The 26,837-nt window shown below is 29.2% G+C and overlaps 6 protein-coding genes across 6 annotated transcripts; 3 read left to right on the top strand and 3 right to left on the bottom strand.

Annotated features, from left to right (window-relative positions):
* Positions 1–135: 135 nt before the first annotated feature.
* LOC103579099 (uncharacterized) lies at positions 136–3,736 on the top strand. Its single transcript, XM_008560405.3, has 4 exons — positions 136–537; positions 1,605–1,976; positions 2,035–2,338; positions 3,407–3,736. The coding sequence occupies exons 1-4, from the start codon at positions 403–405 to the stop codon at positions 3,664–3,666; spliced, it is 1,071 nt and encodes a 356-aa protein (XP_008558627.1). The 5' UTR covers positions 136–402; the 3' UTR covers positions 3,667–3,736.
* Positions 3,737–4,098: 362 nt separating this feature from the next.
* LOC103579300 (coiled-coil domain-containing protein 34) lies at positions 4,099–23,482 on the top strand. The gene is made up of 6 exons (XM_008560662.2): positions 4,099–4,109; positions 4,310–4,438; positions 5,155–5,561; positions 5,638–5,778; positions 6,838–6,939; positions 23,429–23,482. Exons 1-5 carry the CDS (start codon positions 4,099–4,101, stop codon positions 6,915–6,917), a joined length of 768 nt encoding a protein of 255 aa, XP_008558884.1. The 3' UTR covers positions 6,918–6,939; positions 23,429–23,482.
* LOC103579292 (uncharacterized) lies at positions 7,044–21,856 on the bottom strand. Its single transcript, XM_053741805.1, has 22 exons — positions 21,792–21,856; positions 20,044–20,204; positions 19,765–19,974; positions 18,284–18,485; positions 17,458–17,618; positions 16,893–17,024; positions 16,638–16,817; positions 16,336–16,566; positions 15,812–16,210; positions 15,143–15,352; positions 14,914–15,077; positions 14,114–14,261; positions 13,930–14,044; positions 13,633–13,728; positions 10,469–10,525; positions 10,262–10,392; positions 9,268–9,405; positions 8,986–9,190; positions 8,772–8,920; positions 8,255–8,470; positions 7,353–7,454; positions 7,044–7,127 (listed from the first exon to the last, which is right to left on the bottom strand). The coding sequence occupies exons 2-22, from the start codon at positions 20,194–20,196 to the stop codon at positions 7,044–7,046; spliced, it is 3,483 nt and encodes a 1,160-aa protein (XP_053597780.1). The 5' UTR covers positions 20,197–20,204; positions 21,792–21,856.
* On the bottom strand, positions 12,338–13,588 carry LOC128668571 (arginine kinase). Its single transcript, XM_053741793.1, has one exon. The coding sequence runs from the start codon at positions 13,586–13,588 to the stop codon at positions 12,338–12,340; it is 1,251 nt and encodes a 416-aa protein (XP_053597768.1).
* A 208-nt stretch (positions 23,483–23,690) lies between the features above and the next one.
* On the top strand, positions 23,691–25,182 carry LOC103579089 (uncharacterized). Its single transcript, XM_008560393.2, has 4 exons — positions 23,691–23,875; positions 23,969–24,108; positions 24,745–24,870; positions 24,942–25,182. The coding sequence occupies exons 1-4, from the start codon at positions 23,797–23,799 to the stop codon at positions 25,092–25,094; spliced, it is 498 nt and encodes a 165-aa protein (XP_008558615.1). The 5' UTR covers positions 23,691–23,796; the 3' UTR covers positions 25,095–25,182.
* Positions 25,182–26,554, bottom strand: LOC103579281 (peptidoglycan recognition protein 1-like). The gene is made up of 3 exons (XM_053741849.1): positions 26,464–26,554; positions 25,769–26,095; positions 25,182–25,444 (listed from the first exon to the last, which is right to left on the bottom strand). Exons 1-3 carry the CDS (start codon positions 26,552–26,554, stop codon positions 25,200–25,202), a joined length of 663 nt encoding a protein of 220 aa, XP_053597824.1. The 3' UTR covers positions 25,182–25,199.
* Between the last annotated feature and the right edge of the window lie 283 nt (positions 26,555–26,837).

Consider the following 26,837-nt stretch of genomic DNA (forward strand, 5'->3'; position numbering starts at 1 on the left):
GTTCGATGCTTGAATAAAAATTCAAAAATAAAATGATTCGCGCTTCGGCTCTTAAGGTCTCGCGTTTGCGCGGCGGCTTATCAACAAAAGATCAAAGAAATTTCTCAGTAACCCGCGGAGTAAAAAAGTAAAAAAACAAAAAACAAAACAGGAAAAAATAAGACCTGTCATTTTGACATTTCAAGGTTAGATTTTTCGATATGGAAAAAACGCGATATCTTAATCACTCAAAAATTTACAAAACAATGTGACTTAAATAATTTAATCTAGAGGCTCAATACAAACAAATACACAGTACATATCCAACAATGGGTTAGACATATCTCAGTTAGACGACAAATATTTATTTATAAAAAAAGTAGTAAAAGCAACAAAGTTATAAAAAAATATATAATGTAAACAATGCGTTCTAAATGTCTGCTATTATTTCTACTTTGTTTAGTAGGAGTAACAATATTGTTTATAACCATCAGTAATCAGCATCCCGCGATACAAAATTTAGTCACCGAAACGCATAAACAATTACGAAGCTTCCAGGTAAATTTTACTATTCATTCCACTGTTAAAAATCGGGAGTGAATTCGGAGTGATTAAGGATTTTATTTAAATTTGCATTCAAATTTGGAGTTCACTCCGAAAATTTTTTACAGAGTATAATTACATGTATGCACTACTATATCATATGAATAAATATTAGACTGATTCAAAAAAATCGAATTTTTTTTTTAATTTCTCGGAGTCTATTAAACAGTTGTAGAGGAGTGAAAAAAGATGCCTAAGATGAGCTCTTAATATTAAAATTTAGAGGTCGCTAATCGCAATCTTCTATTTCCCATTTAAATAACATGGAAAACAAAATTTAAGTTTGGAATTTTATACTGGCAATGGCTCATTGTATAGATAAGCTAAGGATATGATTTTGTAGGGAATTAAACGCTCTACAAAAAAAGTCTCTTATAATTTTTTTAAAATTTCATCTGTTGAAAAGTTATTGGAGCTTGAAGTCAAATTTCGAGTAAATTTCGAGATCTTTTTACTTTTCCGGCGAAACTATCGGACTTGGCAGAAAATTTCATAGGACATTTTTTGTAGACAATTTCATTCCTGATAATTTACCTCTGATAAAGTTTTTCAAAATTCCGCATTGTTTTCTAGTTATTTCCATTTTATTGTCAAGCTCTTAATAAAAGCTGTGTTCTGATTGATTTCAAGATCTTGAAATTAAAATGGAAATAACTCGAAAACAATGCAGAATTTTGAAAAACTTTATCAGAGGTAATTTGTCAGAAATAAAATTATCTACAAAAAAGGTCTTATGTCATTTTGTGATAAGTCTGATAGTTTCGGCGGAAAATTAAAAAGATCTTGAAATTTATTCAAAATTTGACTTCAAGCTCCAATAACTTTTCAACAGATGATTTTATCAAAAAATTATAAGAGACTTTTTTTGTAGAGCGTTTAATTCCCTAGAAAATTATGTCCTCAGCTTATTTTTACAATGAGTCACTGCCGGTATAAAATTCCTCTCTACAACTGTTTAATAGGTTTCGAGAAAAATTCGATTTTTTTAATCAGTCTAATAAATACAATAATTAAAATTTCAGGAAAATTTAAAAGATGTTGAAGAAAAACGTCTCGTAACAGATTCAAAATATTTAGCGCTTTTAGGACTCGACAAACAAACGTCATCAGGCGCAACCATAACATTACCAAGTACCCAAAATAATATTACGATTGTAACATTACTGAGACCTGGAAATGAGCTTAATTTCTACGGTTTTTTGAAAAACGTAACTCATTTTTTGCCAAATAATAATATTGTTATTTATGCCGTCAGTTTAACTGACGACGCATTACAAAATTTACGCGGTTATTGCAATTCTACAAAATGCAATATTTTGACATTTGATTTGAATCCTTTTCCAAATCATATTGAAGATGATCGATTGCATGCCTATCGGCCTCTAGTCATACAGGTAATTTTTAATTAATTAACTAATTAATTAATTGACTGATTAATGAGTTTGTTTTCAGACAGCATTAAATACTCTAGGCAATATCTTATATATGGACTCAAATATTCGTATAAATAATACTGAAGTAGTTAAATATTTATTACCAAAGTATGGAATACTTACGTGGCCAACAAATCACGCAATTAGTACATTAACGCACCCGAAAATGTATGAGTACTTTCATTCAAATGCTGAAAGTTATTTCTTCCTACCGTTAATTCATGCGTCGCACATTATTATTAAAAATAGTTACGATATTAGGGAAAACATTATGCTGCCTTGGGTGCAGTGCGCACTTACCCGGGATTGCATTAGTCCCATAGGTAATTCATTAATTACTTTCTGTTTATTTTAATTACTATAAATTTTTGATATTTTATCTTTATCTTAGATAAAAATTATGATTGTGGTTAAACTACTGGGTTATGTAAAAAGTCATAAGAACCTTTTTTGTAGGAAATTTAATTCTCTACAAAATTATCTGTATACATTTTTGTCATATCTCTGATAGTTTAATCAGAATTTTAATTTTAAGTTTTTGAAAAAATTATGGTGACTGAAAATCAAATTTTGACGTTTTTCTTGAAATTTAAATATTGTGTAAACTAATGAGTTTGGGAAAAAAATGAATGAATACTTTTTTGTAGAGAATTGAATTTCCTAAAAAATTGTTCTAGTGCATTTTTGCCGTATCTCAATTAGTTTAGTCGCAATTTAAATTTTAAGTTTAAAACTACTAGGCTTCAAAGTTTCAATTTTGTATATTTTATATTTATCCAGACAAAAATTATAATTGTGTCTAAACTACTAGGTTTATGTAAAAAGTCATGGGAACTTTTTTGTAGGAAATTTAATTTTCTACAAAATTATTTCTATACATTTTTGTCATATCTCTGATAGTTTAATCAAAATTTTAATTTTAAGTTTTTAAAAACAATTATGGTTACTCCAAATAAATTACACGTTTTTCTTAAAAGTGAAATATTATTCAAGCTATTGACTTTAGAGAAAAAATGAATAAATACTTTTTTGTACAGAATTAAATTTCCTACAAAATCATATCAGTATACTTTTACCATATCTCTGATAGTTTAGTCAGAATTTTAATTTTTCCGTTTAATAAAAAATTCCGGTTACTCCAAATAAAATTTTGACGTTTTTCTTAAAATTGAAATAGTATTTAAACTATTGAGTTTATAGAAAAAAAGAGTAAATACTTTTTTGTAGAGAATTAAATTTCCTAAAAAAAACTATCAGTACATTTTTGCCGTATCTCTATTAGTTTACCCGTAATTTAAATTTAAAATTCAAAACTACTAAACTCCAATTAATTACCGCCTCTAAATATTTGAATTAATTAACACTATTAATTATATATATTTAAATTACAGGAGCTCAATCAGTAGGATGTCGATTCAATAAAAAGCCACAATATCGTTATTCAGGCTGCCACTCATACGACACGTCGGCACTGAATATCGTTCTTGGTCGTTATTTTAATTTTGACGAATCGCGTTACATTAGTCAAGAACGCGAGTCTTGTTTTGTTGAAATAAAACCTTCTGAAATAACTGACGAGTATTTGTCAATTACTCGGCAAAATAATACCACCGAAATAAACCAGAAAAATATTGCTATCATCGACCCATAACTTTATTTATAAAAAAAAACCCATGATATTAAAAAAAGCCAATTAAATAATTAAATAAATTAATTACAATTAATAATTATGTCTAATTAATTTTTTACCTTAAAAAAAATTTCTATTGTCTTTTGTTTAAAAAATTTTTTTTTAATTGTCAAACTTTTAATTAAAAAAATGTAAGTAAATTTCTATTAATTAATTAATTAATTAATTGCAATTAATGATTAATTATTTTTAGGTTAATTAATGGCGGACAGTAATAAATTAATTAATAATAATTTATGTGTAGAAGATATTTTAGAAATTAATTCATTGCCGGATATTTCATATGAGTAATTAATTTTTTTTAAAGGGATTAATTGAAGTAATTAATGGTCATTAATATTTATTAATTGGGTTACAGTTTGACGGAGAGACGCTGCATTAATTCGGCAATTTATGCGGAGTCGGTAAATAATTTACATGAGAATTTTGATAAAATTGATTTGAATTCAAATGGCGGGGAATTTAAAAATGAAAAACGCGATCTGACTAATGGGTTGCCGAGAAGTTTTATTGAAAATCCTTGTAATAATTATAGTAATAATGATAGTTGGAGTAATTATATAAATAATGAATTATTGAATACTTATCGCTGTAACTCATTGAGTTCATTAACGTCCTCGAGGCCGTCGATAAACTCCACGAAGTCAAGATCCACCCGAGTTGAGCGACGTTGTAAAATTATTAATGATTCTAATGATTTTTGTTTTGATGGTGATCAGGATGAAGTCCAGAGGTAAAAAAAAATGATTTTTTTTTTTTAATTATTTTTGGGTATGATAAGGGATGGGGGTAATTTGGGCCACGTGAAATTAATTAAAAAAATTTGGAATTTAAAATTAGCCGAAATTTTTTCTAAAATTATTTGAATTAAAGTTTGTAAATTATATAATTTTTTTTGTGGGTGATTTTGGACATTTTGGACGTGATGGGGTAATTTGAGCCACATAAAGTTAATGGAAAAAAAAATTTTAAATCCAAAATTAGTCTGGAAATTTAAAAAAAAATTAATTTAATTAAAATTTTGAAATTTGAGTTTTTTTGTGCACTTAGAGTATGATGAGGTAATTTGGGCCACAGAAAAATAGTAAAAAAAAAAATTTTTAGTTTAAAATTAGTCTCCAAATTTTTACTTGAAGAATTTTACTAAAATTTTGTAATTTAAATAATTTTTTTTGTACAGTTCAGGCGTGTTGGGGTAATTTGAGCCACATATAATCAATAGAAAAAAATTTTAAATTCAAAATTAGTCTTAAAATTTCTTCAAAAATAATTTAATTAAAATTTTGTAATTGAAGTTTTTTTTGTACGGTTAGGGTTTGATGGGGTAATTTGGGCCACAGAAAAATAGTAAAAAAAAAATTTTTAGTCAAAAATTAGTCTCCAAATTTTTACTTGAAGAATTTAATTAAAATTTTGTAATTGATATAATTTTTTTTTTTTTTCGAGTAGATATTCAGTAAATGGTTATAAAGTAGTAAAAATATCAACATCACTACCAAACTGTACTTCAAAACGCCCTCAATCATCATCGGGTAAGAAATTAGCTTACGATGACTGGATTGAAAAGAAAAAAAGTGAAATTTTAGAGCAGAAAAAAAAAATCGCTGAAATTGAGTTGAACAAAAAAATAGAGGAAGAAAAACTACTGAAAGAAAAAAAAGAGCGTGAGAAGAGAGAAAGGGACAATTTTAAGTCGTGGGTCGAAAAGAAGAAACGAGAAGATTTAAAGAAGAAATTAATCGCTGAAAAGGAAATGGAAATCGAGTCGCGGCTGGAGGAAATCGAGGCCAAGACTGTCGTTGCGAAAGAACTTTATTTAAAGCAGTGGTGTAGGAAAAAAGACAAAGAGCTTAAAAGTAACTGAGTAAATCAATAAATTAATTAATTAATAATTAGTAAAATAATTAATTTATTAAATTACATGATTTAAAGTGCAAATGAATGAAAAAAAATTAAAAACCCAACAACTGGAAGCTGAACAAAAAAAAAGGTTTGAAGAAAGTGTTAAAGCATTTGAAAAATGGCGGGAGAAAAGTAAAAAATGTCCTAAACCTGCTACTCAAGGTCTTTTACGTAAGTGATGTCGAATTTTACTGTCGGATTCCATTATCTCGGAATTCCCCTCAATCCTGATCCCCACTACGAGCTACGCTCTTACCCAATTCTATACATTTGTATGTACGTCTATATTTATATATGTATATGTAAGAGCGCATGCGTGTAGTTTACTCTTTAAAAAAGGGGCATTCGATAAGTTGGGATTCCCAGGAAATTTTTGCTTTTCCGTAGACTGAGCCCAGGTTAATGGAACTCGACTGTTTTTAGTTCAGAAGTCAGTTGGTACAAATTTGGTTGAAGGTTATGGTGTCACTTGCAAACACATCCCATGATAAAAAAGTCATAACTCTAAGGGTGGATGAGAAAAAAAAATATTGTCATCCCAACAAGAGAATGGACTTCGGATGTCGTCGGTTTTTACTCCCACTCTAGATGTTTTGTGTTAAATGTCCTCCCACTTTTCTGTGCGCATGCGCAGTTCATAAATATTCGGTAGTAGGGCCAATTTCCGAGGTCTATTCTCGGGTAGTTCCGGGAACATTCCGAATTGAACCTGGAACCTGGAATCAAAAATTATTCTGCTACTTGACTGCTTGTTGGTAATGATGACAGTGGCGCGAAAAAGAGAACTAGTGAGCATACTAAAGTGAATTTTGAGAAACGACCGGATACGTATCCGACAAAAGACATAGTTCATGGAACTATACATGTCTGGAACTACCCACCTCTAATTCTCTTACTGGGACCACAATAAAAACATCCTCAAAAACAGATTTTCGCAAGCATGTGAAAAAACTTACAAGCAAAACTATTGTGATTTAAAGTACATGTTATGAAATTTAAATTTTGCTTACTATTATTAAAACTTTTAACGGTTCAATAATAAACATATTACAAGAAATCTACTTTTCGGCTGCCGAATGTCTTTTTTTATTTCGGGGATGTATGAGGGTAGCATCGTAGACCTTCAACCAAATTTGCACCAACTTTCCAGAAATGTCTCCTATTTTGTAATTTCGAGTGGACAAATAAATTTTTTTGTAAATAGAAATTTAATCTAATAATTAATTACAGCTCATCAACAAGCGACTCCTGCGTATGTTAACCCCGTGCCTTGGGTTGATACCACAGAGGAAGAAATTAATTTGTCTTGAAAAAAAAATAATTTATTTTCAGGTACAGAAAATTTTTTTTATTATCAATACATAAATCAATAGTAATTGATATAATTATATATTATAAATAATTAAATAAATAAATATATTTGTTGATAAAAAATATTATTTAGGCATCGTTTGCTCTTCGTCTTGTAATCTTTGAATGTCCGTTTTATCCATAAAATAATAAGATGGCTGCCGTGATTTCTTAAACAAATTAATTATTTTTTAATTACATATATTATAAATATACACATATATAGTCAACCTGAGTAATTTTCACGGTGGGGTAAGATAGACATACTAAAAAAAATACTAAAGATTTTTTTAGTAACGATAAAATTGCGCGTTAGCTTTTGAAACGTTCGCTAATTACGCGAGTGAATAAGAAATTAATCAGATTGACTAATTATTGTATAGTTTATTACTTACGATGTCTTTTTGGATTCGTTTAGCACCGGATTTTATTAAAATACTCGTTACTATTTCAACAGAAGGCACTCCCATGGCATAGTGTAGAGCCGTTCTTTCCATCTTAATTTAAAATATATTTTATTTATTAATGCATATTTTTTTTTTTTTTTAATTAAGGTCTGATATTAAAAATTTTTTCTCTGTTATTTAAAAGAAAACTGGGTAAGATGGGGCAGCAGTTTTTTTTCTATACAGTCGACTCGTCATAAGCCTGGTCTAGGGTACAGGGTAAATTTTTTTTTAAATTTCAGTCTTCCCGTGCATTTAGTTTTGTTCTCGACTACTCGTTATAAGCCTGTGTTTATTTTATATAATTTTAAACGTCATATTTACGTTTTGTCACATGCGCCAGTGTCCCGGTTTTTCTAGTGCTTATAGCGCTAAAATAAATACTTATCTTTTTACACAAATAATAATTGTAATGTAAAAAATAATAATTACAAGGGTATTAATGAAAGTAATAATAATAATAATTGTTATTGATCAACATAATGCTCAATAAAACTTTTAAATTGTAACAGAAGCTTTAATTGTAATTAATCATTACAATTATCACCAATAAATAATATTTAACTTAATATTTATAAAATTATTATCCGCGAAAGATCGATAGTAAATTTTCATAATTAATTTAGATATTTTGTTGCTATTGTTAGTTTATAATTTATGTAATTTTAACGGAGGCTTATAACGGGATGTCTGCTACCAAACTCAAAAAAGTGGTTAAAGGTGCTGTTTGGACTCAGCTGCCGATTAAGGGGAAGAGGCTTATCGACTGTATTTTCGCGGGAAAAATTTTGAATAAAATTACACGGACTTAATTTACCAGTAAAAGAGTAATTAAAAAAAAAACTAATTACATTGTCCCCGATGCGTAAAGTCTCTGGATAATTTCCAGCAATATATCGAATGATGTCAACATGTTCTCCTAGTACTGCGATATGCAAAGAACATCTTCCATATGTATTTTTACCAATCGCGAACAAAGTCGATCCCCCAGGATTTTTTTCAAATATTTTTTTAGTCGATTCCAAGTCTCCGCCGCGTATAACTCGGTGTAATTCATCTCTCTGCGTCTAATTATAAATACAGAAAAAAAAATAAAATATTAAATTACTCCTAATCTGCATATTCTGACCACAACTCGCCTCTCAATAATTTATTGACCGATTCGTCCATTTTTTTTTTTTTAACCAGTTTTAAAAAAATTATCAGACTTCGCCAGCCTCGAAATTTATTTCTCAATTCTTATTTTCATTTCTTATTTTTTTTGATATTAAAAATCAGTCAATAATTTTCTGAGATCGAGATCGCCAGTAAAAAAAATTTCCTTTTTTTTTCACGTGACTCAAATAATTAAAAAAAATTTTTATTTACAATATAATTATCTATAGTTTGCAAAAATTGTACAGTAGGATGTCGATTTCGTTCAGCGGAAATGTCGACGATATTAACACCGTCATCCTGCGCGTCTAGAATATGATCGTAACCTTCCAGTAATAATTCCACTAATTTATCCGTCTCTCCTGCAATTAAAACAAAATTTAATTACCATTAACATAAAAAACAAGTAATTAATTATTGTTAGTACCCCTGGCCGCCAAGTAAACAACAAAACGATCGATTTCTTCTACATTATCATAAAAATTAGCTTCCTCAGCGACGTCGCGTGCAGTGCGATACAATTCGTCTCTTAGCGCGATATTTATTTGACGCTCTTGTAATAAATGAAAGAAACCATTTTTTGGGTGAGTTCTTACTGCTGAGTAGTGGATTAGACTCTGGCCATGTTCGTCCTTAAATAATTAATCAATATTAATCAATTAATTAATTTATTAATTAATTATTATAATTTAATAAATTATTTAATTACTCTAGAGGCTTCCATGAACGCAGACTCGGGTAATATTGAAGACTCGGGACTTTTCGGATAACCGTCGTCTAAATTACCGTTTTCTAAATCATATTTTTCAGTTGATTCTTCAGAAGTTATTATTAACACATCACTTTTCTATTAATATATTTAAATAAATTTATTTTAATCAGAACATTTTTTAAATTAATTCACCGCTACCTTTTTTAACTTTTGTTTTTGAGCGGGACCACTAGTGTGACATTTTGAAAAAATCATGTTTTTGCATATTGATTGCAGCTTCTTTTATACATGTTTATACGGACCATGAACCTCCAGTTTTTCGATCGAATCAAAAATTCGCGCGAAATTTAAAACTTTTTTTTTTAAAAACCCCGCCATTTTATTAAATTTTTGAATTTTCTCTTCACCCGAGGGTCATGTTACGGGAAATATCTTCTAGTTTGATAAACTTTTTGGTTTTTTTTATTTCCGGTACTGCGAAGGTCGCTGTCCCTGCAGCGGGGACTTTTTTTGAGCGGGAAATTGTGAATAACTCGCTGAATTTTTAATTTTTTTGTCCGAAAATTTTATCCTATATTCATTATATATCCACAAATATATCCTTAAAACATTAAAACATTCCATGCAATAGTTTTCTTTAAAAAAATTCCGTAAGATCATTTTTATTTCAGGCGATCACACTAGTGCTCCTCCTTAATGAAAATTTTTTGATAAAAAATTTTCCCCGTTTTTTTTTCTTGATTTCAAGAAAAAAACAAAAATTTTGAGATTTTCATTTTTTTCTTTGTAAAACTTCGACATTTTCCTCAAATTTTCCAAAATTTTCAGTAGGATTTTTTTCACTTGCTTTTTTTTCCTCAAATAAAAAAAAAAGTTAATTTATATTTTATATTTATGACTAAACTTTTTTCCTCTAAATTTCAAGGAAAATTTTTAATTGAGTAATTAAAGATAGCGGTTTAATTAAAGTAAAATAAATAATTAAAATTACCGGAGATGAATATTCATTTTCCTGACTTTTACTTGCAAAATTATTTAAATACGTTGCCAAGTACGTCACTGGATTTTGAGGCCGTTTGTCTACGACTTCAGTTAATCCTTTAATTAACGGTGCGCCCAATGCTGTTAATTAATAAATAAATATATCAATTAATTAATAAAAAAGTATAAAAATGCTTAAAAATTAATATTAACTTACAGGAAGCTAAATAACGTCCATCTTCTTCACGAAAAATCGGAAAATCTTCACCGTCGTCTAAACAAATAAATAAACTAATTAATTAATTAATTAATTAATTATTAAAAAATTTTTCAACACAAGATAAATTCATATTCCAAAGCAGAAAAGCTTTAAATCTTCAGCTCATAAGCTTGGAAAATTTATTTACGTGCAATAAAAAACAGAAGCGTGATTTTCAATCGATACTTAAAAATAGTTGGTAATAAATATTGTTAAGAATAAATATATAAAAGTATTAATTGGTAGTAGTAATAAGTAATTGACGATGACAGAGAGGTCAGATGATGAAACAATAACAATGTTGGAAAGATATGTGCGATTTTTTTTATCTTCTTGTGACAATGACTCGTGACAGACAATAAAAGCATCTAAAATATTTATTTTTAACGCTATTTTTTATTTTTGTTTCAAAATAAGTCAATTTGAATTTTCGCGGGCTTGGAAAAATAATTAATAGTCTATTTATTAATATTTTTTTTTGTAATTGTAATTGTAAAAAATGTAAAAAATGTCGAATTTTCCTTTGAAATTCTTCAGCATTTTTTTATCGCATATTTTTTGAAAAAGTTTTTGATCCATTGGAAAAAAAATTTCTAGCGAATTAATTGAAATTAGTCTGTATCCGCTCGGTACAACAAGAAAATTTCTACATTTCCCAGTGAATTTCCATATCAAAATTAAATTATTGTCCGTGATATTCAAAAAGATTTTTCTCTCGTTCATTTCCATGAAAAAAAAATTAAACCCTTGGAAAAATTGTTATTTAAAAAATTAATTAAAAATCGTCTTTGCCCGCTCGGTTTAAGTGACTTCAAAAAACGATTCAGTGTCGAAATAGTCTTATATTTATAATAAAATTTGTTATAACCTCGAAAAATTATAATTTACCAGAAATAGCTGCGCGCGCAGTTACAATTTTTCAAAATCTCGAGTTATAGCCTATAAAAAGTTAAGGATTTTCCCCGCGATTATTCTCCCTCTACTAGAAAATTTTTAGTTTTGCGCATGCGCAGAATATCATAATAGAGGGGGAAATAAAAATGGTTGAAAAAATCCCAAACTTTCTTCGACTATATAAAAATTTAATAATTTTCATGTCTATCTTTTCCTGATTTAAAATTTTGATCAGAAACTAAATCGTATTGAAATGGAAAATTTTTCTTTCAATTGAAATTTTCCCATTGAATTTAATCGGAAAAAATATAGACTTTTTAGGTTAATTTCCGATTGAGTCCGATTCAAATTTTCCAATCGAATTCATTCGGAAAATGAAATGTACTTCAGATTTCAATCAATTTTAGTCAGAAAATTCCAATTGAATCCGATTAAAAATTTTGAAGTCGCGCTTTTTAAATGTTTTTTAAAAATAGCGTTAAATAATTCAATAAAAAACACCAAAACTTTTAATCATTATTAATAATTACTAACCCAAAATATACTCCAGTAGTTTTTCCAGCCGCCATCAAAAATAAATCTACTATTTTTCAAAATTAAACTGACTATTGACCGTTGTCTGGATGAAGATAAAGATCTCACACATCTTTCCAATATTTTTACATATTTTTCATATATTTCTAACCTATTCTTATCACTATATATAATAATCCTAATATTCTTAATATTAACAAAAATAATTAATAATAAAATTGAGGCACTAAAATTATCACAGATAAATAAATTGCTATTTATTAAACATTAATATTAATATTTAATTAAAAGATAAATTTTAAAAAACAAATTATTAATTAACATTCGTAATATTTTGTCCATTACTTAAAATTACAAAGTATTTAGATAATTAAAAATTATTAAAATAAAATAAAAAATTTATCCCCTAAATTTTCGTGCTGACGATTTTTTCTTGAACATATTGACAATTAATGATGCGATATTCATTGAATTGCTTAAAATCATCTCTTTTTCCAATCCAATAATACTGACAACCGCGTTAATGAAATCCTGAAGCGTCTGTAGCTCAGTGATACTCAAACACTGCTGGTTACTCAATTTAAAAGTGTCACTGCGCATTGTCTCCATGGGCTTAAGGCCCCTGACAATACACAACTCTTTCAAATTATCCATTTTTTTGGACAGACCCTGGAGTTTTATAATGACACTGAACCTCAGAGTGTTTCCTACCGCGGAAGGTCTCGCGCTGAGAAACCCCAACTTCTTGTCCCTTTTGAACCTGAACTTTTTGTCCAAAATGGTCAAGATTTTAGCGATTCGGACATAGGTTTTTCCAATTTGCCCGGGTTTATTTTCGGAAGTGCATGCAATTATTCTCAAATGGTCCTGGACATTGACCCAGACTGCGACATCTCCTGCGCTGGCGACGTAGACCCCACGGCCGTAGGGCCAGTGGCGCCCATGCAGTCGTTTTTCGTCGCTCATTTCCGTTTCGTTAATCGGGACCAGTAACCCCGCGGCAGCGAGCCGCATTCTGATGTCACTGGGCCTCTCTAGGACTTCATTTAATGTGTAGTAAACTCCCCCTTCGTCTTCACTGCTGCCCTCTGCCATAATCAGGGAAACTTCGGCGCCAATCAGGACCCCGGTTATCTGTTTCTCCGTTTCCTCGAGTTGGTTTATCGTCAGGGTCAGCGGCAGTGGGAAGGCTTCCAAATTCCGACAGGCGTCGATGGTTCCAGCTGATATATATTTGCCCGTAGGGTCGATATCGAAGCCAGCGATCGCTGTTATGTTATCACTTATGTTGTCGTTTTCGTCCAATTCCTCGGGGTCGAAGAAAAAAGATGGCGGAGGTTGATCTGGAAGCTCCCCGGTTGCGGTCACGCAATGCAGGTTACGGATCAAAGGGTCAAGAAGCTCAGAAAATACGTAGTAACTTTCGTAATCTGGAACGACGACTATTCCGTCAAAATCGTTGTCAATATCTAGCATTGATCTACTACTACTAGCGCTAATTATTTGATTTGAGGAATAGCTATTATTGTTGTTAAGGGTTTGATATTTCTGCAAAGACGGCCAAATAACGTCAAAAAGATTGTGGTCCATGCGAGTCACACGGTGCTTGATTTTTTCAAATACTGGACGTTTCATACAACGTCGCAACATTGTACCGGCATTTGCTGTTGGTGTATTCGGCACCGAGTTCCTACGATTGCTGGCAAGTAGACGGAAACAACGCTCCAGCATTGTTAGGGTATCGGCTTCGTTTATGTCACGTCGTGATGAATATACGTCACCACCCGCAACTACATATCACAGGGTCATTTTTTTTATGTAAAAAATAATATTATTTCGAAAAATTTTAGGTCATGTTTTCTGAAAATTGCGGAATTGGATTTTAGATTAAATTTTTTAGTAAAAGCGTGAAAATTTTGAAAACTGTGCTTCCAATTTCGCAATTAGTGATTTTAAGATTACTAGACTATAGAAAATTATTATAAAATTACCTTTGTCGGTTAACATTTCGTCCGCGAGTTCTTCGCGAGCACCGAAATCCCGTAGAAGACGTTTGTGCGATAGGTCTTCCTGGTGATTGCGGTAGAAGTCGGCTTTATGCTCGAACTTGAGAAAACATTTTTAGTTATTAGGTGAATAGGGTATTTTTGATGAAAAGATATTTTTGAAGCTTACATTGTCTTTGGTGAGCGGGTTGGCGCCCAAATGGAGGAGTAGGTTGTAATAGTGACCATTGTCTGCTAAAGTTGCTGCGTAATGGAGGGCAGTGCGACCATCGACGTCAACTGCGTGAGCTGTTTCTGGAAACCTTCCCGCTAAATATCTAGATTAATAAGGCATTAATTAAATTTTAAAATTGTGGCAGTCTAGGGTTTGGTAAAAATTGTCTGAATTCAGGATTTTTTTCTTGAGTCCATGGAATTTGTATTGAATGAAAAATTTATTCAAATTATGGCGCCCGATTTGAATAAAAAAAATTTAGTTTTGAATTTTCATTGAGATTTTCATAATTTATGGAGTAGTTTTAGTAAAAATAGAAGATTTTTCTTCCAAAATTTCCACTAAAAAAAATAAATTCAAATATGGCGCCCAATTTCACTCAAAAAATTATCTCTAAATTTATGAGATTTTCATTTTGCAGAAATTTTATTAAAAACGGGAGACTTTTTCTACAAAATTTTCACTGAACAAATTAATTCAAAAAATGGCGCCCAAGAATTAAAATCTTTCCCAAAATGACTCATTTTCTTATGAAATTATCTTGACAAAAAGTCAATTTTCATTTAAAATTACAATTCCAATGAATAAACATGACCCAGAACGCAGCATTTCAATAAATCGACCTTGAAAAATTCTCTTTCGATTAATCGATTTGATGACACAGATAAGTAATAAAAAAACTCACATAAAACCTCTTTCGCGTCAAAAAAAAACATGAGCGCTCAGCAAAAACGTCATAAATGAGGGTAAATTACCTGATAATTGCCGTGTGTCCAAAAATGACAGCGACATGCAGAGGCGTCGCACCATGAGGCGAAGTATTGTCTCTAGCAATCGCGAATTTACGTCTGTCCAATGCGTTCTGCAAATCTCTCAGGTTTCCTTCTTTGGCCGCAATATGGACCGTGTGAATTTTGCCCTGGAACCACAACAAAATTTAAGTTTTACTTGGAAAAAAACAGTAAATATAAACAAACTACATACAATATATGAAGGAACATTATCGATGAATGCTTGGAGATCTGGATTTCCTGATTGCCTGCCCAGTAGACGTTTTCCTTCCCCATTGAGGACTAAGGCCGCGAGTTGTTCCATGTTACCATTCACCAGAAGATCTTCAACTTCAGGGTCATCGGGCATGCCCGCGTCGTTAAGCTCCGCTTCGGGCAGTTCTTCATGCTCGCCAACGATAACCTGAATGATATAGACCATAAAAAAGACAATATTACATAAACATTGTTATAATGCGCATGTACGGTTTCGTTACCGGGAATCGATATGTTATAGGTGTTTAGAAAATAGTGTATGTGTATCGTCTACTGCGATCTTGATATGATCTATACACGTAATGTGACATATAAATGCATGTACACGTGTCTAGAACTATCGATTTCTGTGGATTTGCATGTCCGTTTAAAAAAAAAATTAATACGATGTGCGATTTTGATGATTATGATAACTGATAAGGTTCTAAGGGATATCCAGTTTGCTTATATAATTAATTGGATATAAACTGGTTTTGGTTTCAAACAAATGTTTATTAGTTCATTGTTATCATTATTAGTACTATTTTTATATATTAATATTTTAAATATCGGTATAGGAATGCGCTATTAATTTTTGTAATTATGATCGGGTGGATTTTCATCCCACCTGATCTTCGTCGGCAGCTATTTCATCAACACCTGAATCTCCAGTACTTGGTTCATTTTTTTCTTCTTCATTTTCATTTTCATTTTCATTAGCTTCTGCTTCTGGTTCTTCTGCTTTTGAATCAGGTTCTGGTTCTTCATCAGGTTCTGGTTCCTCTGCATCAGGTTCTGGTTCTTCTGCATCAGGTTCTGGTTCTTCTGCATCAGGTTCTGGTTCTTCTGCATCAGGTTCTGGTTCTTCTGCATCGGGTTCTGGTTCTTCTTCATCAGGTTCTGGTTCTTCATCAGGTTCCGGTTCTTCTGGATCAGGTTCTGGATCATGATTTTCATCAGGTTCTGGTTCAGGATCAGGATCAGGTTCTGCCTCTGGATCATCTTCCGGTGCTGGTTCTTCGCCCTCCTGTTCTAGTAAATTGTTCTTAATTTCGTGTATTTTTTTTAAGATCATAACTTAAAATTATCGTCACCCGACTTTAATTTAAACCTTCATATTTATAATTTGTAAAAAAGAAAATAGATTCGTACCCCAATTACGTCCGAGCTTGAACTCTTCATCGTACTCTCAGCACTTCCAAAAGCGCTATCAGCAGGACTGCGTTTTTTCGAGCGGTTCGAGCTTTCGGACTCCAAAATTCTCCAGTCCCAATTTTTCGGGTACTCATTACCTGACACTCGGGGAGCATCGGGTATCACGACCAAATTAGACAAGTCAATGTCTCCTGGACGGTTTCTATAAAAACCAGCAGCTTTTTGTTTCTAAAACAATTGTCATCAATTAATTTTATTTTTCTAGGAAATCAGTCCGCTAATTAGACACTTATACTCACATTGTCTAGTTTACTTTCATCCGCGCCATACTCTACTAAAAGATCGTACATATCGCCGCCATCTTTTAAAGCCGCGGCGTAATGTAATGGCGTTTTACCCTCATTGTCTTGAGCTATAGTCGCTTGGGAAAACTTTTCAACGATTTCTGTCGCTATTTCTAAATGACCTAGACCTGCAGCCTATTTAAGAATTTTTTAAAATTAATTATTAATAGAAAACTTTCTAAATTAATTAATTAATTAATTAATTGTTACCTTATGCAAAGGATTTAATCCATTGTTATCTTTAGCCGAAAGTATTATCGGCGATACAGGATCAGCAATTTTATCTTGCAAAGTATTTAAATCATTTTTAACAACCGCTTGATGAATTTGCTTTATCGTAACCTGAAAAATTTTTTTATTAATCATCATACTGTCAAAAATTTTCCGAGTTTATAAGAAGTAAATGCGGAGCAGATGACTGCATATTTATTTAATTTTCTTAAAGTGAAATTTATCATAAAGTTGAGTTTATTTTTATATTAAAACTCAAAATCGGAGTGAATGGGGATTTAAATAAAATCTAGACCTCCGTTGAAAAAACAAACCTGATGGAAATTTTCCGAACTTTTTCTGAAAAAGTTCAAGAGTTCTAAAGACTTTTTCAGACAAAAATTTCCACCAGAAAATTTTCCGTAAGCGGAGTGATTTTTTTAAAAAACTCCAAAAGTTCTTGGCGGTAAATTTGAATTCAAATAAAATCCGTACTCCTGATTATTTATAATGCAGTGATTTGTATAAATAAAATAATAATTAATTGATTAATTTTTTTTTTTACCATAATAAAAGGAACAGCTTCTAAAAATTTTCTGACACGCGGATTGTTGCTTATTTCACATTGAAGTTTAGAGCCATGGCCTTCCCATAAAACTTGTTGCAGTTTTTTAATATCGCGATTATGGATCCATATTCTGATATTTGATGGCTTGACATCCAAAACTGAAAAGAAATTTTAAATAAGTAAAAATCATAGAGGGGAACTCGAATCGGCGACCTGACACTTGGAAATTTTCTTTGAAATTTGAAAAAAATTACTGGAAGTTATTAATTAACTTGTATTATAAATATAAAATTAATTATTTACATATTTTATATTTATATATAAGAATTTCCAACTGATAAATCTCACAAAAATTAAACTCAGTGTATCTAGAAAAATTGAAAAATAAAATTTTCTTGAGCCGAAAAAGAATTTTTGGCGCCAAGAATTTTTTCCATTTCAAATTAAAAAATTTTTTCCGCGCCAAAAAATTATTTTCAAAAATGACAAGTAATCTTATACGAATTAGTGAAACACTTATAAGATAAATAAAAAATTTCTATATTGTCCTTCGTAAAAAAATTACCCAAGGAATCGATTTCAGCAAAACTTGAATCTATAAAAAATTCATACCATCGATTTCCGCGGGGTCATTGGGAACATGTTTCTGGGCTTTTAATGCTACTTATAGTCTTACATTCATATATTTTTATATATATAACTTTCAAAGTGATAAATAATAATTTAAATTTCAAGGACAATTTTTCAGGTCATTGTAAAAGTGGATTTTTTAACCTTTTTTATACAGAAAAAAAAAGTTTATGGGTAATTAAATTTTAATTACCTTCATTTCTGTTTGAAAATTTATGCTCGTCCATTTTGTCGGGCTCAGATAATTCTATTTTATCAGCGCGCTGAAGATAGTAAGCCGCAGGATGTCCACGTTTGTCACAAATACTCGCGTCACATCCAGCATCAATTAATAAATCCCAAATGACTTCTGGTTCTTTGCAATTGCCGCAATAATGTAACGCTGTCCTGCCTTCCTTTTAATTGTAAAAAAAAATAATTGTTAATGATTAGTGTTAACAGCGGAGTATGTTAACACACTGACTATTTAAGTTGAAATGAAAATAACTGACATTGCTGAAGACGTTACTTTACCTAGAGCAATTTATATCATAGTTCTAGAGGTATAAAATAACTAAAGTGAGGGTAGAAGTAGAGTGGGGGTGACATAAGATTGGATTTGTACATGAATAGAAAACAAAATGCTTTTGATATTTGATGGAAAGGAGCAGAAGCTTCGATTTACCATTGATTTACCGACGGGAGAGACTGAAAACATGTGGTTACACTTTATGATTATACGAGTCACGCAACACTAAATTTCATTCGGAAAAAACTTATGCATTTATGGCTGGATATTATACTATAAAATTACGTATCATTTGTAGTAAAAAAGGAAAAAAAAAAAATTGAAATTTATTGTTTCTATTTAATTTAAAAATTTTCAAAAAAAAAAAAATTGAAAGTAAATTAGAGTTTTTGAAATCTGATATGGAATCAATCAATTGCACTGTGTCGGGATCGAACCCGTGCTCAGAACGACAGTAAATATTTTTTTAATGAGCAGATCGAACCCGGGAGTTAAATAAATAATTATTAAATTGGAGTGTAATTAATGACAAATTTTGGGGTTTTAATTTTACGACTTCATTCTTCATTTTTTTATTGTTCATATTTTTTTTTTTTTTTTTTTTTAAGATGATCAATAAAAAAAAATTATTTATAAAATTTTGAAATGTTTTAAAACAATTTTAATTTAGTCTTGAAATTTAAAAAAAACTATATTTTGTAATTGGCGCGAAATTTAAATTTTTGAAAAATTTCAAAACTTTTTTTAGTTTCTTCTGACATTAATCATTAAAATTCAATAAAAACTAAAAAAAATTTTAATTTAAAGTCTTAAAATAAAAAAAAACTGTAATTGGCGCGAAATTCAAATTAAAAAAAAATTTCAAAGCTTTTTTTAGTTTCTTCTGGCATTAATCATTGAAATCCAGTAAAAACTGAAAAAATCTAAGTCTAAAAGTCAAGCCCTTGTACTTATAATTAAAAATCAGTTTAATTAATTTTTGAGTACCGGTTGAATGTCAAAAATTTTGTATTATTCTCTAAAATTAGCATCACTATAAATACTAGTAATAATAAGAGAGTCAAAAAAAAATTTGAAAAATTACCCTGAGCTGGAATCGAACCGTGGACCGCGCGCTTACTTTACGGATGCTTTCAATTGAATTTTGAGTGTTAAAAAATACTTACTCGGTCTTTTTGACGAACTGTATTTGGATAATTTTGTATCAACCACTCGACAATATCTTGATGATCAAAGTAAACAGCTTTATGTAACAATGGCGTCCCGGAAGTGTCTTTAGCAAAAGCATATTTTTTTTTAGGTTCATCGCTTAAAAATTTTTTCAGCTCTTCTAATGACCCACGTGGTATCGTATCGTGAACTTGACTTATTTTCGTCTTGAAAAATATTGAATATGAATATAATTCTTTAAAAAATAAAGTAAATAATAAAAAGATAATAAATACCAAATAATTAGGAAGAGATCGTAAAAATGCTCGAGTTTTAAGATCTGGTGAATGTTCGCCTAATAAACGGGCGCCACGGCCTTCCAATACAACATGTTCAAGTTTTTCAAATTCACCGCGTGACAGCCAGGATTTTATTGTAGTGTGATTCATTTGCAAATCTGTTAAATATTTCTAATTAATTTTCAATAAAAATTAATTCATTAAAAACTCGAATAATGATAATGAGGGACATTATTAAAAAGTTATGCGAAAAAAAATGATTTTTTGGCACGAAAAATATTTCGTATTATGAATTGAAGACAAAAATTTTCGGATTTTTGTTTCAACGAATCAATTGCAAAAAAAAATAAAAATATGCACATGTTGAAAATTCAAAAAACCACAGGTGCATTTTTTTCAAATATATTTTTTTTTATAATTTATCGTTTAAAAAAATAAACAAATAAAAATTTTCTTAAGGCGATTAAAAAATTTCTGAGCCAAGAAATCTTTTTTTTTTTAGTAGTAATGAGTAATTATCACCTTTTTTAAATTCGGTATAAGAAAGACGATGCATGTAGAAGAATATATGTGGCAAGTTTATCATAGTATATGTATATAGATATATATTTATATATAAATTATTAAATATGTTGGGCATCGAAAATTAAAGACAGACATTGACACAAATTTTTGATGTTTGTCCATTTTTATCTATATATATTTATACATATACATATATGTATATATTGTATATATTATTGATTAAGTATATGTCCTTATAAAAAATTTAGCGGATTCCTTTGTGAACTTTCCTCAAAGCTACAAAAGCCCAGAGTTCATTTGAAATTATTAAACAAACATGTTGACGTCAATTTTTTTTTTTTTTTTTTTTTTTTTTTTTTTTTTTTATTAATTATTCATAAATAGTGGGGAGTAATGATGATAATAATAATAGTATTAAAATTTTTTTTATCAGAAATCATCAAGATATATAATTTTTTTTTCCAATTATAAAAAACATTTAGGAAATAAAATCAAAATTTTATTTTTTGCCGATCAATAAAAAAATTTTTTTTCAATTTAAAATAAAAAATTCTTATATTGTGATATATATTTTTTTTTTTATAAAATTTTACATATATTTTATTAAGTATAGTAAAAATTAATTTGCAAATTTAAAAAATTTATTCATAAATTTGAATAATCAAAATTTGTTTATAAATTTTTTTTTTACTTTCCAATATTTTTAAAAATAATTTATTTATAAAATTTTTAATGTAGGGAAGGGGGCAAAGTGGGCTCCATAAAATTTTCAAAACTTCAAAAAATATCGGGGCAAAGTGACCCCTCAAAATTTTCCATACGTCAATAAATTCAGACGGATAATAAACTTATAAAAATTTCTTATATAATGAGGGTTAAAATGGACCACCATAACTGTTCATTAAATATAATTTGCTAAGAAAGTTACAGATAATAAAATTACGTTTTAAAGTTATATCGCAACAGACTTAAACTGATTTTTTATGTGTAGAAAATAAAAAATATCAAATTCGAAATCTTTTCATGGGTCCTTCGCCCCTAATTTTCGATTTTTCAATTTTAATACACGCAGCATAAGTAAAAATAAGTATCGAAGGTCTAAAAAGAAGTAAACGCGTAAAAAAATTAATATAATTATTTTTCTTAAGGGGCCCACTTTACCCCCCCCCCCCCCTTCTCCCCTAAGTAAATGTGAATAATAATAAAATAAAAAACAATACCTTGTTTGCCAATAATTACAAAATGATGACTTCATTCGATTGTTATACGTAATAACAATCACTAATATATATAAAAAACAAATATATATATATAAATGTATATATATTAGTAATTCATAGAAATGTCACCGGGAGAATATTTTTTTTGCACTTTAAAAACACTAGTCAACACACGTGTATTTTTTTTTTTATATAATAATTCACTGTGAGTATATATGTATATATATATATATATACATATATGTATATAAATTTTTTATGTTACGTAATAAAATATTCCCGGCACATAAAATATTGAATACAGCAAAAATTGAAAGAAAAAAAAAAGTAATTTTTAATTTAAAAAATGACTAATTAATTAATTATTTTTTTTTTAATGACTGTACTATAGTGAGTTAAAAATCAGTGATTAATTAGAAAGTATATTTAAAAATATTGGTTGTATAAAAATACTGAGGACGGTGTAGGGTAATGAGGTAACACGAGAATGTCCAGCGGAAAACTGTCCACATATAACATTGCATGACAATAATAATAATGGAATATGGTAGTGGAGTGAGCTGTGAGTTGGGGTTGTAAGCCAGTGGATAGGTCCTCCACGTGGCCTAGTCTAGTCTCTTTAATAATTCATCATCCTGACAGCCGGAATAACAACCTTACGTTGTAAATAAAATATTTACTAAACTACCCTAAAGACTGTGTTTCGTAAATTCGTTGCCTTCTTTTAATGGTTACTTATTTATTTAATAATCTACAATTAAGGTTTGTTTTTTTGTTGTAGTTAAAAATATTTATTAACAAGGTTTGTGTTTTAAAAGATTTACTTTTTTTATTATTTATATCTTATATATATTTTCTTATATATAGTTTCATTGAGAATATAGGTGAGGGTTGAGCCATGACTGACATGAGAAAAATATGCAATGGAAAATAAAATTAAAATTTTTCATGTCCAACTTACCCTGATAAATTTGCTTTTTTGAACAAAGCTGTAATGTCATAAATTTTCCTTGAAATTTAATAGTACATTACACACCTAGGGTGAAAAATAGTACATATCAACCCACGTGTATTTCCTGCTTGAACTGAATTTTCAAGATCTGTACGAAAGTTTGAATTTTCGCCTCTGGAAAGGAATGGCGCATGCGCTATTTGTTATCATTCGTTTTCTCAACAGAAAAAAACTTTCTTCTCTCTAAACAGGGCGAAAATTTAAACTTTCGGCGCAAGTGTGGCAAAAGTTAGTTTTTATGATACCAGTATCGATACTTAAAGTTTTGTACAAAAAGTTTTGTGCAAAAAACGAAATGCAAAGTAAAAAATTTACTGGATCTAGATTTCCGAAATATTTCGTGTATGTACTAGTATGTCAGCCGAAAATTACCCCCCCCCAATTACCCCTTAAGTCACCTTTAAGCAGTTAACTTATATAAATTTTTTAAATTTTCGTTGCGCGAAAGACAACCCGATCTTTAAGTACGTGAAGTTTTAGTGTCTCTGCAGCCAATCGAAAGAAGTTAATTTCAATTCTACTTAATTATTAATTGCAAATGATAATTTAATAGTTGATTACACCATTGGTCAAAAATTGACTTGTTTCTGATTGGCTGCTGACCTGAAGTTTAAATTCCATGCAGGTAATCATGAAAAATATTCTGTGTAACTCGGAATGAAACACGATGTCACCCAACTTCACCCTGGTCTGAAATTGTTTCATTTCATCCCTCGTCACATAATGTACTATTAAAAAAAAAAAAAAAAGAAACAAGCGAAATATTTTGCTTTGTTTATTATGAATTGAAGATAATTACAAAACAAATGATGAAATTAAAAATGCAGCGTAAGTAATTTTAAATGTGTCAACTTAAATGTAAAAATTAAATTACACAAGTAAAAGAATATTATTTTTTCATCAGCAATTACCGAGTTCACTTTACGGCCGACTATTGAACAGTTTATTTGAATTAGTAATCGATAATTATTAGTTTTGACTGCTGTTTTGAAAATGTTGAAATTTAGTGGCAAAGAAAGCATTAAAATAATTATTCTATCTGCGATTAGTATTTTTTTAAGTCAATGTGCTGGTAATTTCTTTTTTCTTTTTGTTTTTTAGTAAATTAATAATTTTCTATGGATTAATTGATAAAGTAGTTAATAATTGTTTGTCATATTTATAGAAGTCTGTTTAAATCCTGGGTTGAAGTGCGTAGGGTGTCCATATTATAACGTTTCTTTGACTGCGTACTATCCAGATTATGCTAGTGATGATTCATCAGATTATTTGGACATGAGAGGAAAAAAATTAAAAACTTTACAGGTAATTAAGTCTTTAAAAAAAATTAATTTTTAAGTACGCGATTAATTTAAAAAATTGAAAATTTTTATTTTTCAAAACTAGGGTGTGTTTTGTAACGGATTTTTACCGTACAGTTCTATGGGGAAGTCTAAAAAATTTTCCAATAAAAATTTTAATTCAAATTACAAAATTATTTTTTTTTCATTGGAAATTAAAATCAGAAATTTGTTAAAAAATTTTTATTTTTAAGACTTAGGGTGTGTTAGGGAATGGATTTTTACCGTACAGTTCTATGGGGAAGGCTAAAAAATTTTCCAGTAAAAATTTTAATTCAAATTACAAAATTTTTTTTTTTTCATTGGAAACAAAAATCAGAAATTTGCTAAAAAATTTTTATTTTTAAGACTTAGGGTGTGTTAGGAAACGGATTTTTACCGAGTAATCGATTATCGAAGTCAAAAAAAATTTTCAAAATCAAATTTATCATATATTTAAAAAATTGTAATTTTTACTTGGAAAAAAAATGGAAATCCCTTTGAAAAATTTTGATTTCCAACTTTTTAATATTTTTTTTCTTTGGAATATTACTTCAGGTCTATACAATTTTAATTTTCACCAAAAATTATTTAAAAAACATTAAATTTGTTATTTTCCAAGGACTTTTTAGACGGACGCGATGAATATGTGACCGCAGCGATGGATAAAAATCCAGAAATACCCTACGGAACACGAGTCTGCATTCCTGAATTGAATCAACATTTCAAACAATATATACCCATCCAAGTAAGAAATTTATTTACTATCATTATCAATAAATAATTACTATCAAATAAAAAAAAAACATTTTTTTTAAGGTAAGAGATTACAGCCCAGATCTAGAAGGTGAAGGCCATTCTAGTGTAGACATTTGCGTACGCAGTGAAAGTGACAGCTATGATTTTGCTGTTAATCGAATGGTCACTCTTTACATTCGCGAAGACGCGAAAAATAATAATAATGAAAATTAAAAATTATTCAATAATTATTAGAAAATTGACTATTGACGTGGAAATAAATAATGAATTTTATTGTACAAATTTACAAAATAAATAAATAGTTGACGTAAATATTCTTTAATTTTTTTTATCACTGTCGACTTTGTCGATAAGACTAGAATTATTGTTATAAACAGGTACCGGAGTAGATGTCCATCTTGGCATTGATTTTACGTAAGAATAAAAAACTTCACCTGGACAAGCAGTAACTCGACTTTGACGATGACCAATTACTTGGTAATTTGGACTTATTTTGTTAAGTAATACTCCACATGCTATCAAATTATCTAATGCTTTTAATGCATTTTTATTTGGCTGAAAATCTGAAAATTTTTAATTCAAAAATTTATTACAATTTTTTTTTTTTTTTTTTTTTTTTTTTTTTTTACGACACAGAAAAAAAATTTCTTGCGTCAAAAATTAAAGACAAAAATTTTCTTAAGATGGTAAAATTTTTTGGCACAGGAATTTTGTTCTTGATTCAAAAAATTTTTTCCCGCCCCAAGAAAATTTTTTTTCAATTCGAAGTGCAAAAAATTTCTTACCATAAGTAGAAATTTTTTAGCGCCAAGAAATTTTGTTTTCTGTGTAAAAATAATTTTTTTTTTTTTATGTACAAAAATAAATTTAATAAAATAATAAATTACGTGAAAAATCTCCAATTATTGAAATCCCAATACTTTGAGTATTAAAACCGGGCGCATGGGCGCCAATGTAATCCCAACCGCGAGCCTCGTAAATGTTCCCATCTTCCCCGATTACGAAATTGTAGCCGATGTCAATCCACTTATTGGTATCGATATGTAAATCTTGATAGGATTTAACTATTAATGAACATTCTTTTATGTCGTAACAGTAGTGAAGTATTCCGCCGTGATGTATGACGATGTATGGCGTAGGCCGCGTCCATAATAACTCGTGTCCACTTACGTTCCTAGCGTTCCACTCCTGCCGACTCATTATTCTAGGACATTCTAAAATTATAAATTTACAAAAAAATCAAATACTAATCAATCATTTGAAAATTTTTAAAATTCGAATTTTTTCCCGCCATTCAGTCGCGGTTTATTTTTTGACATTCAAATTTGTTTTACTCACGTCTACGCGCTTCTAAATTAAAACAAAAATGACTGATAATTTTGAAATTATTTTTTTTTTTGCTGAATATTTTCAAATTTTCCAAAATTTTTTTTAAAATTATTTAATTGCTGAATTTTGATTTTTTTTTATTTTAATAGAAGTGCAGAGAAATTTAAAAAAAAAAAAATAATAAAATTGAAATGAAAATAAAAATGAAAAAAAATTTTTGAATTTTAATGAATAATTAATTTAAAATAATTACCATGTTCAATAATTTTATCAATCGATAAACAATTAATTTTATTTAAAATTATTAATAAACAATTTAATAAAATGAAATAAAAATATTTCATTTTTTTTTTTTCTTTTTTTTTTTTATTTAATTTAAATTTGTTATTATTTGTTGTTTTTATTATGCAATAATTGATGTTAGTATTCACGATAAAAAGTTGTTAATGATTGAAGATAGACTAATAAGCGCAGCGGCTTTTAAGCGAATAAATAAATGGCACTGGGAAGTCCCCGGATTTTATTTCTCGTGATTTGATTTTATCCCCACTTTTTAAAATACTTTCAGTTAAATAAGTAATTAAACTATTTATTTGATCATATATTTTTTGAATCTTCTTGTCAATA

This window comes from Microplitis demolitor, chromosome 9 (genome assembly GCF_026212275.2).
Source record: "Microplitis demolitor isolate Queensland-Clemson2020A chromosome 9, iyMicDemo2.1a, whole genome shotgun sequence".
NCBI lineage: Eukaryota > Metazoa > Arthropoda > Insecta > Hymenoptera > Braconidae > Microplitis > Microplitis demolitor.

Excerpts from the sequence above, each read along its gene's own strand:
- LOC103579300 (XM_008560662.2), top strand. Across the intron at positions 4,439-5,154 it reads GATCAGGATGAAGTCCAGAG|ATATTCAGTAAATGGTTATA; the intron begins GTAAAAAAAAAT and ends TTTTTCGAGTAG. Across the intron at positions 5,779-6,837 it reads TGCTACTCAAGGTCTTTTAC|CTCATCAACAAGCGACTCCT; the intron begins GTAAGTGATGTC and ends AATTAATTACAG.
- LOC128668571 (XM_053741793.1), bottom strand. The coding sequence starts at position 13,588 with ATGTTGCGACGTTGTATGAAACGTCCAGTATTTGAAAAAATCAAGCAC.
- LOC103579281 (XM_053741849.1), bottom strand. The coding sequence starts at position 26,554 with ATGAAATATTTTTATTTCATTTTATTAAATTGTTTATTAATAATTTTA. Across the intron at positions 26,096-26,463 it reads TGATAAAATTATTGAACATG|AATGTCCTAGAATAATGAGT; the intron begins GTAATTATTTTA and ends TTATAATTTTAG. Across the intron at positions 25,445-25,768 it reads AATAATTGGAGATTTTTCAC|ATTTTCAGCCAAATAAAAAT; the intron begins GTAATTTATTAT and ends AAAAATTTTCAG.
- LOC103579099 (XM_008560405.3), top strand. The coding sequence starts at position 403 with ATGCGTTCTAAATGTCTGCTATTATTTCTACTTTGTTTAGTAGGAGTA. Across the intron at positions 538-1,604 it reads AACAATTACGAAGCTTCCAG|GAAAATTTAAAAGATGTTGA; the intron begins GTAAATTTTACT and ends TTAAAATTTCAG. Across the intron at positions 1,977-2,034 it reads ATCGGCCTCTAGTCATACAG|ACAGCATTAAATACTCTAGG; the intron begins GTAATTTTTAAT and ends GTTTGTTTTCAG.
- LOC103579089 (XM_008560393.2), top strand. The coding sequence starts at position 23,797 with ATGTTGAAATTTAGTGGCAAAGAAAGCATTAAAATAATTATTCTATCT. Across the intron at positions 23,876-23,968 it reads TTTTTTAAGTCAATGTGCTG|AAGTCTGTTTAAATCCTGGG; the intron begins GTAATTTCTTTT and ends TCATATTTATAG. Across the intron at positions 24,109-24,744 it reads AAAAATTAAAAACTTTACAG|GACTTTTTAGACGGACGCGA; the intron begins GTAATTAAGTCT and ends TTATTTTCCAAG.
- LOC103579292 (XM_053741805.1), bottom strand. The coding sequence starts at position 20,196 with ATGAATCACACTACAATAAAATCCTGGCTGTCACGCGGTGAATTTGAA. Across the intron at positions 16,818-16,892 it reads GATTAAATCCTTTGCATAAG|GCTGCAGGTCTAGGTCATTT; the intron begins GTAACAATTAAT and ends ATTCTTAAATAG. Across the intron at positions 10,393-10,468 it reads TGGACGTTATTTAGCTTCCT|CATTGGGCGCACCGTTAATT; the intron begins GTAAGTTAATAT and ends ATTAATTAACAG.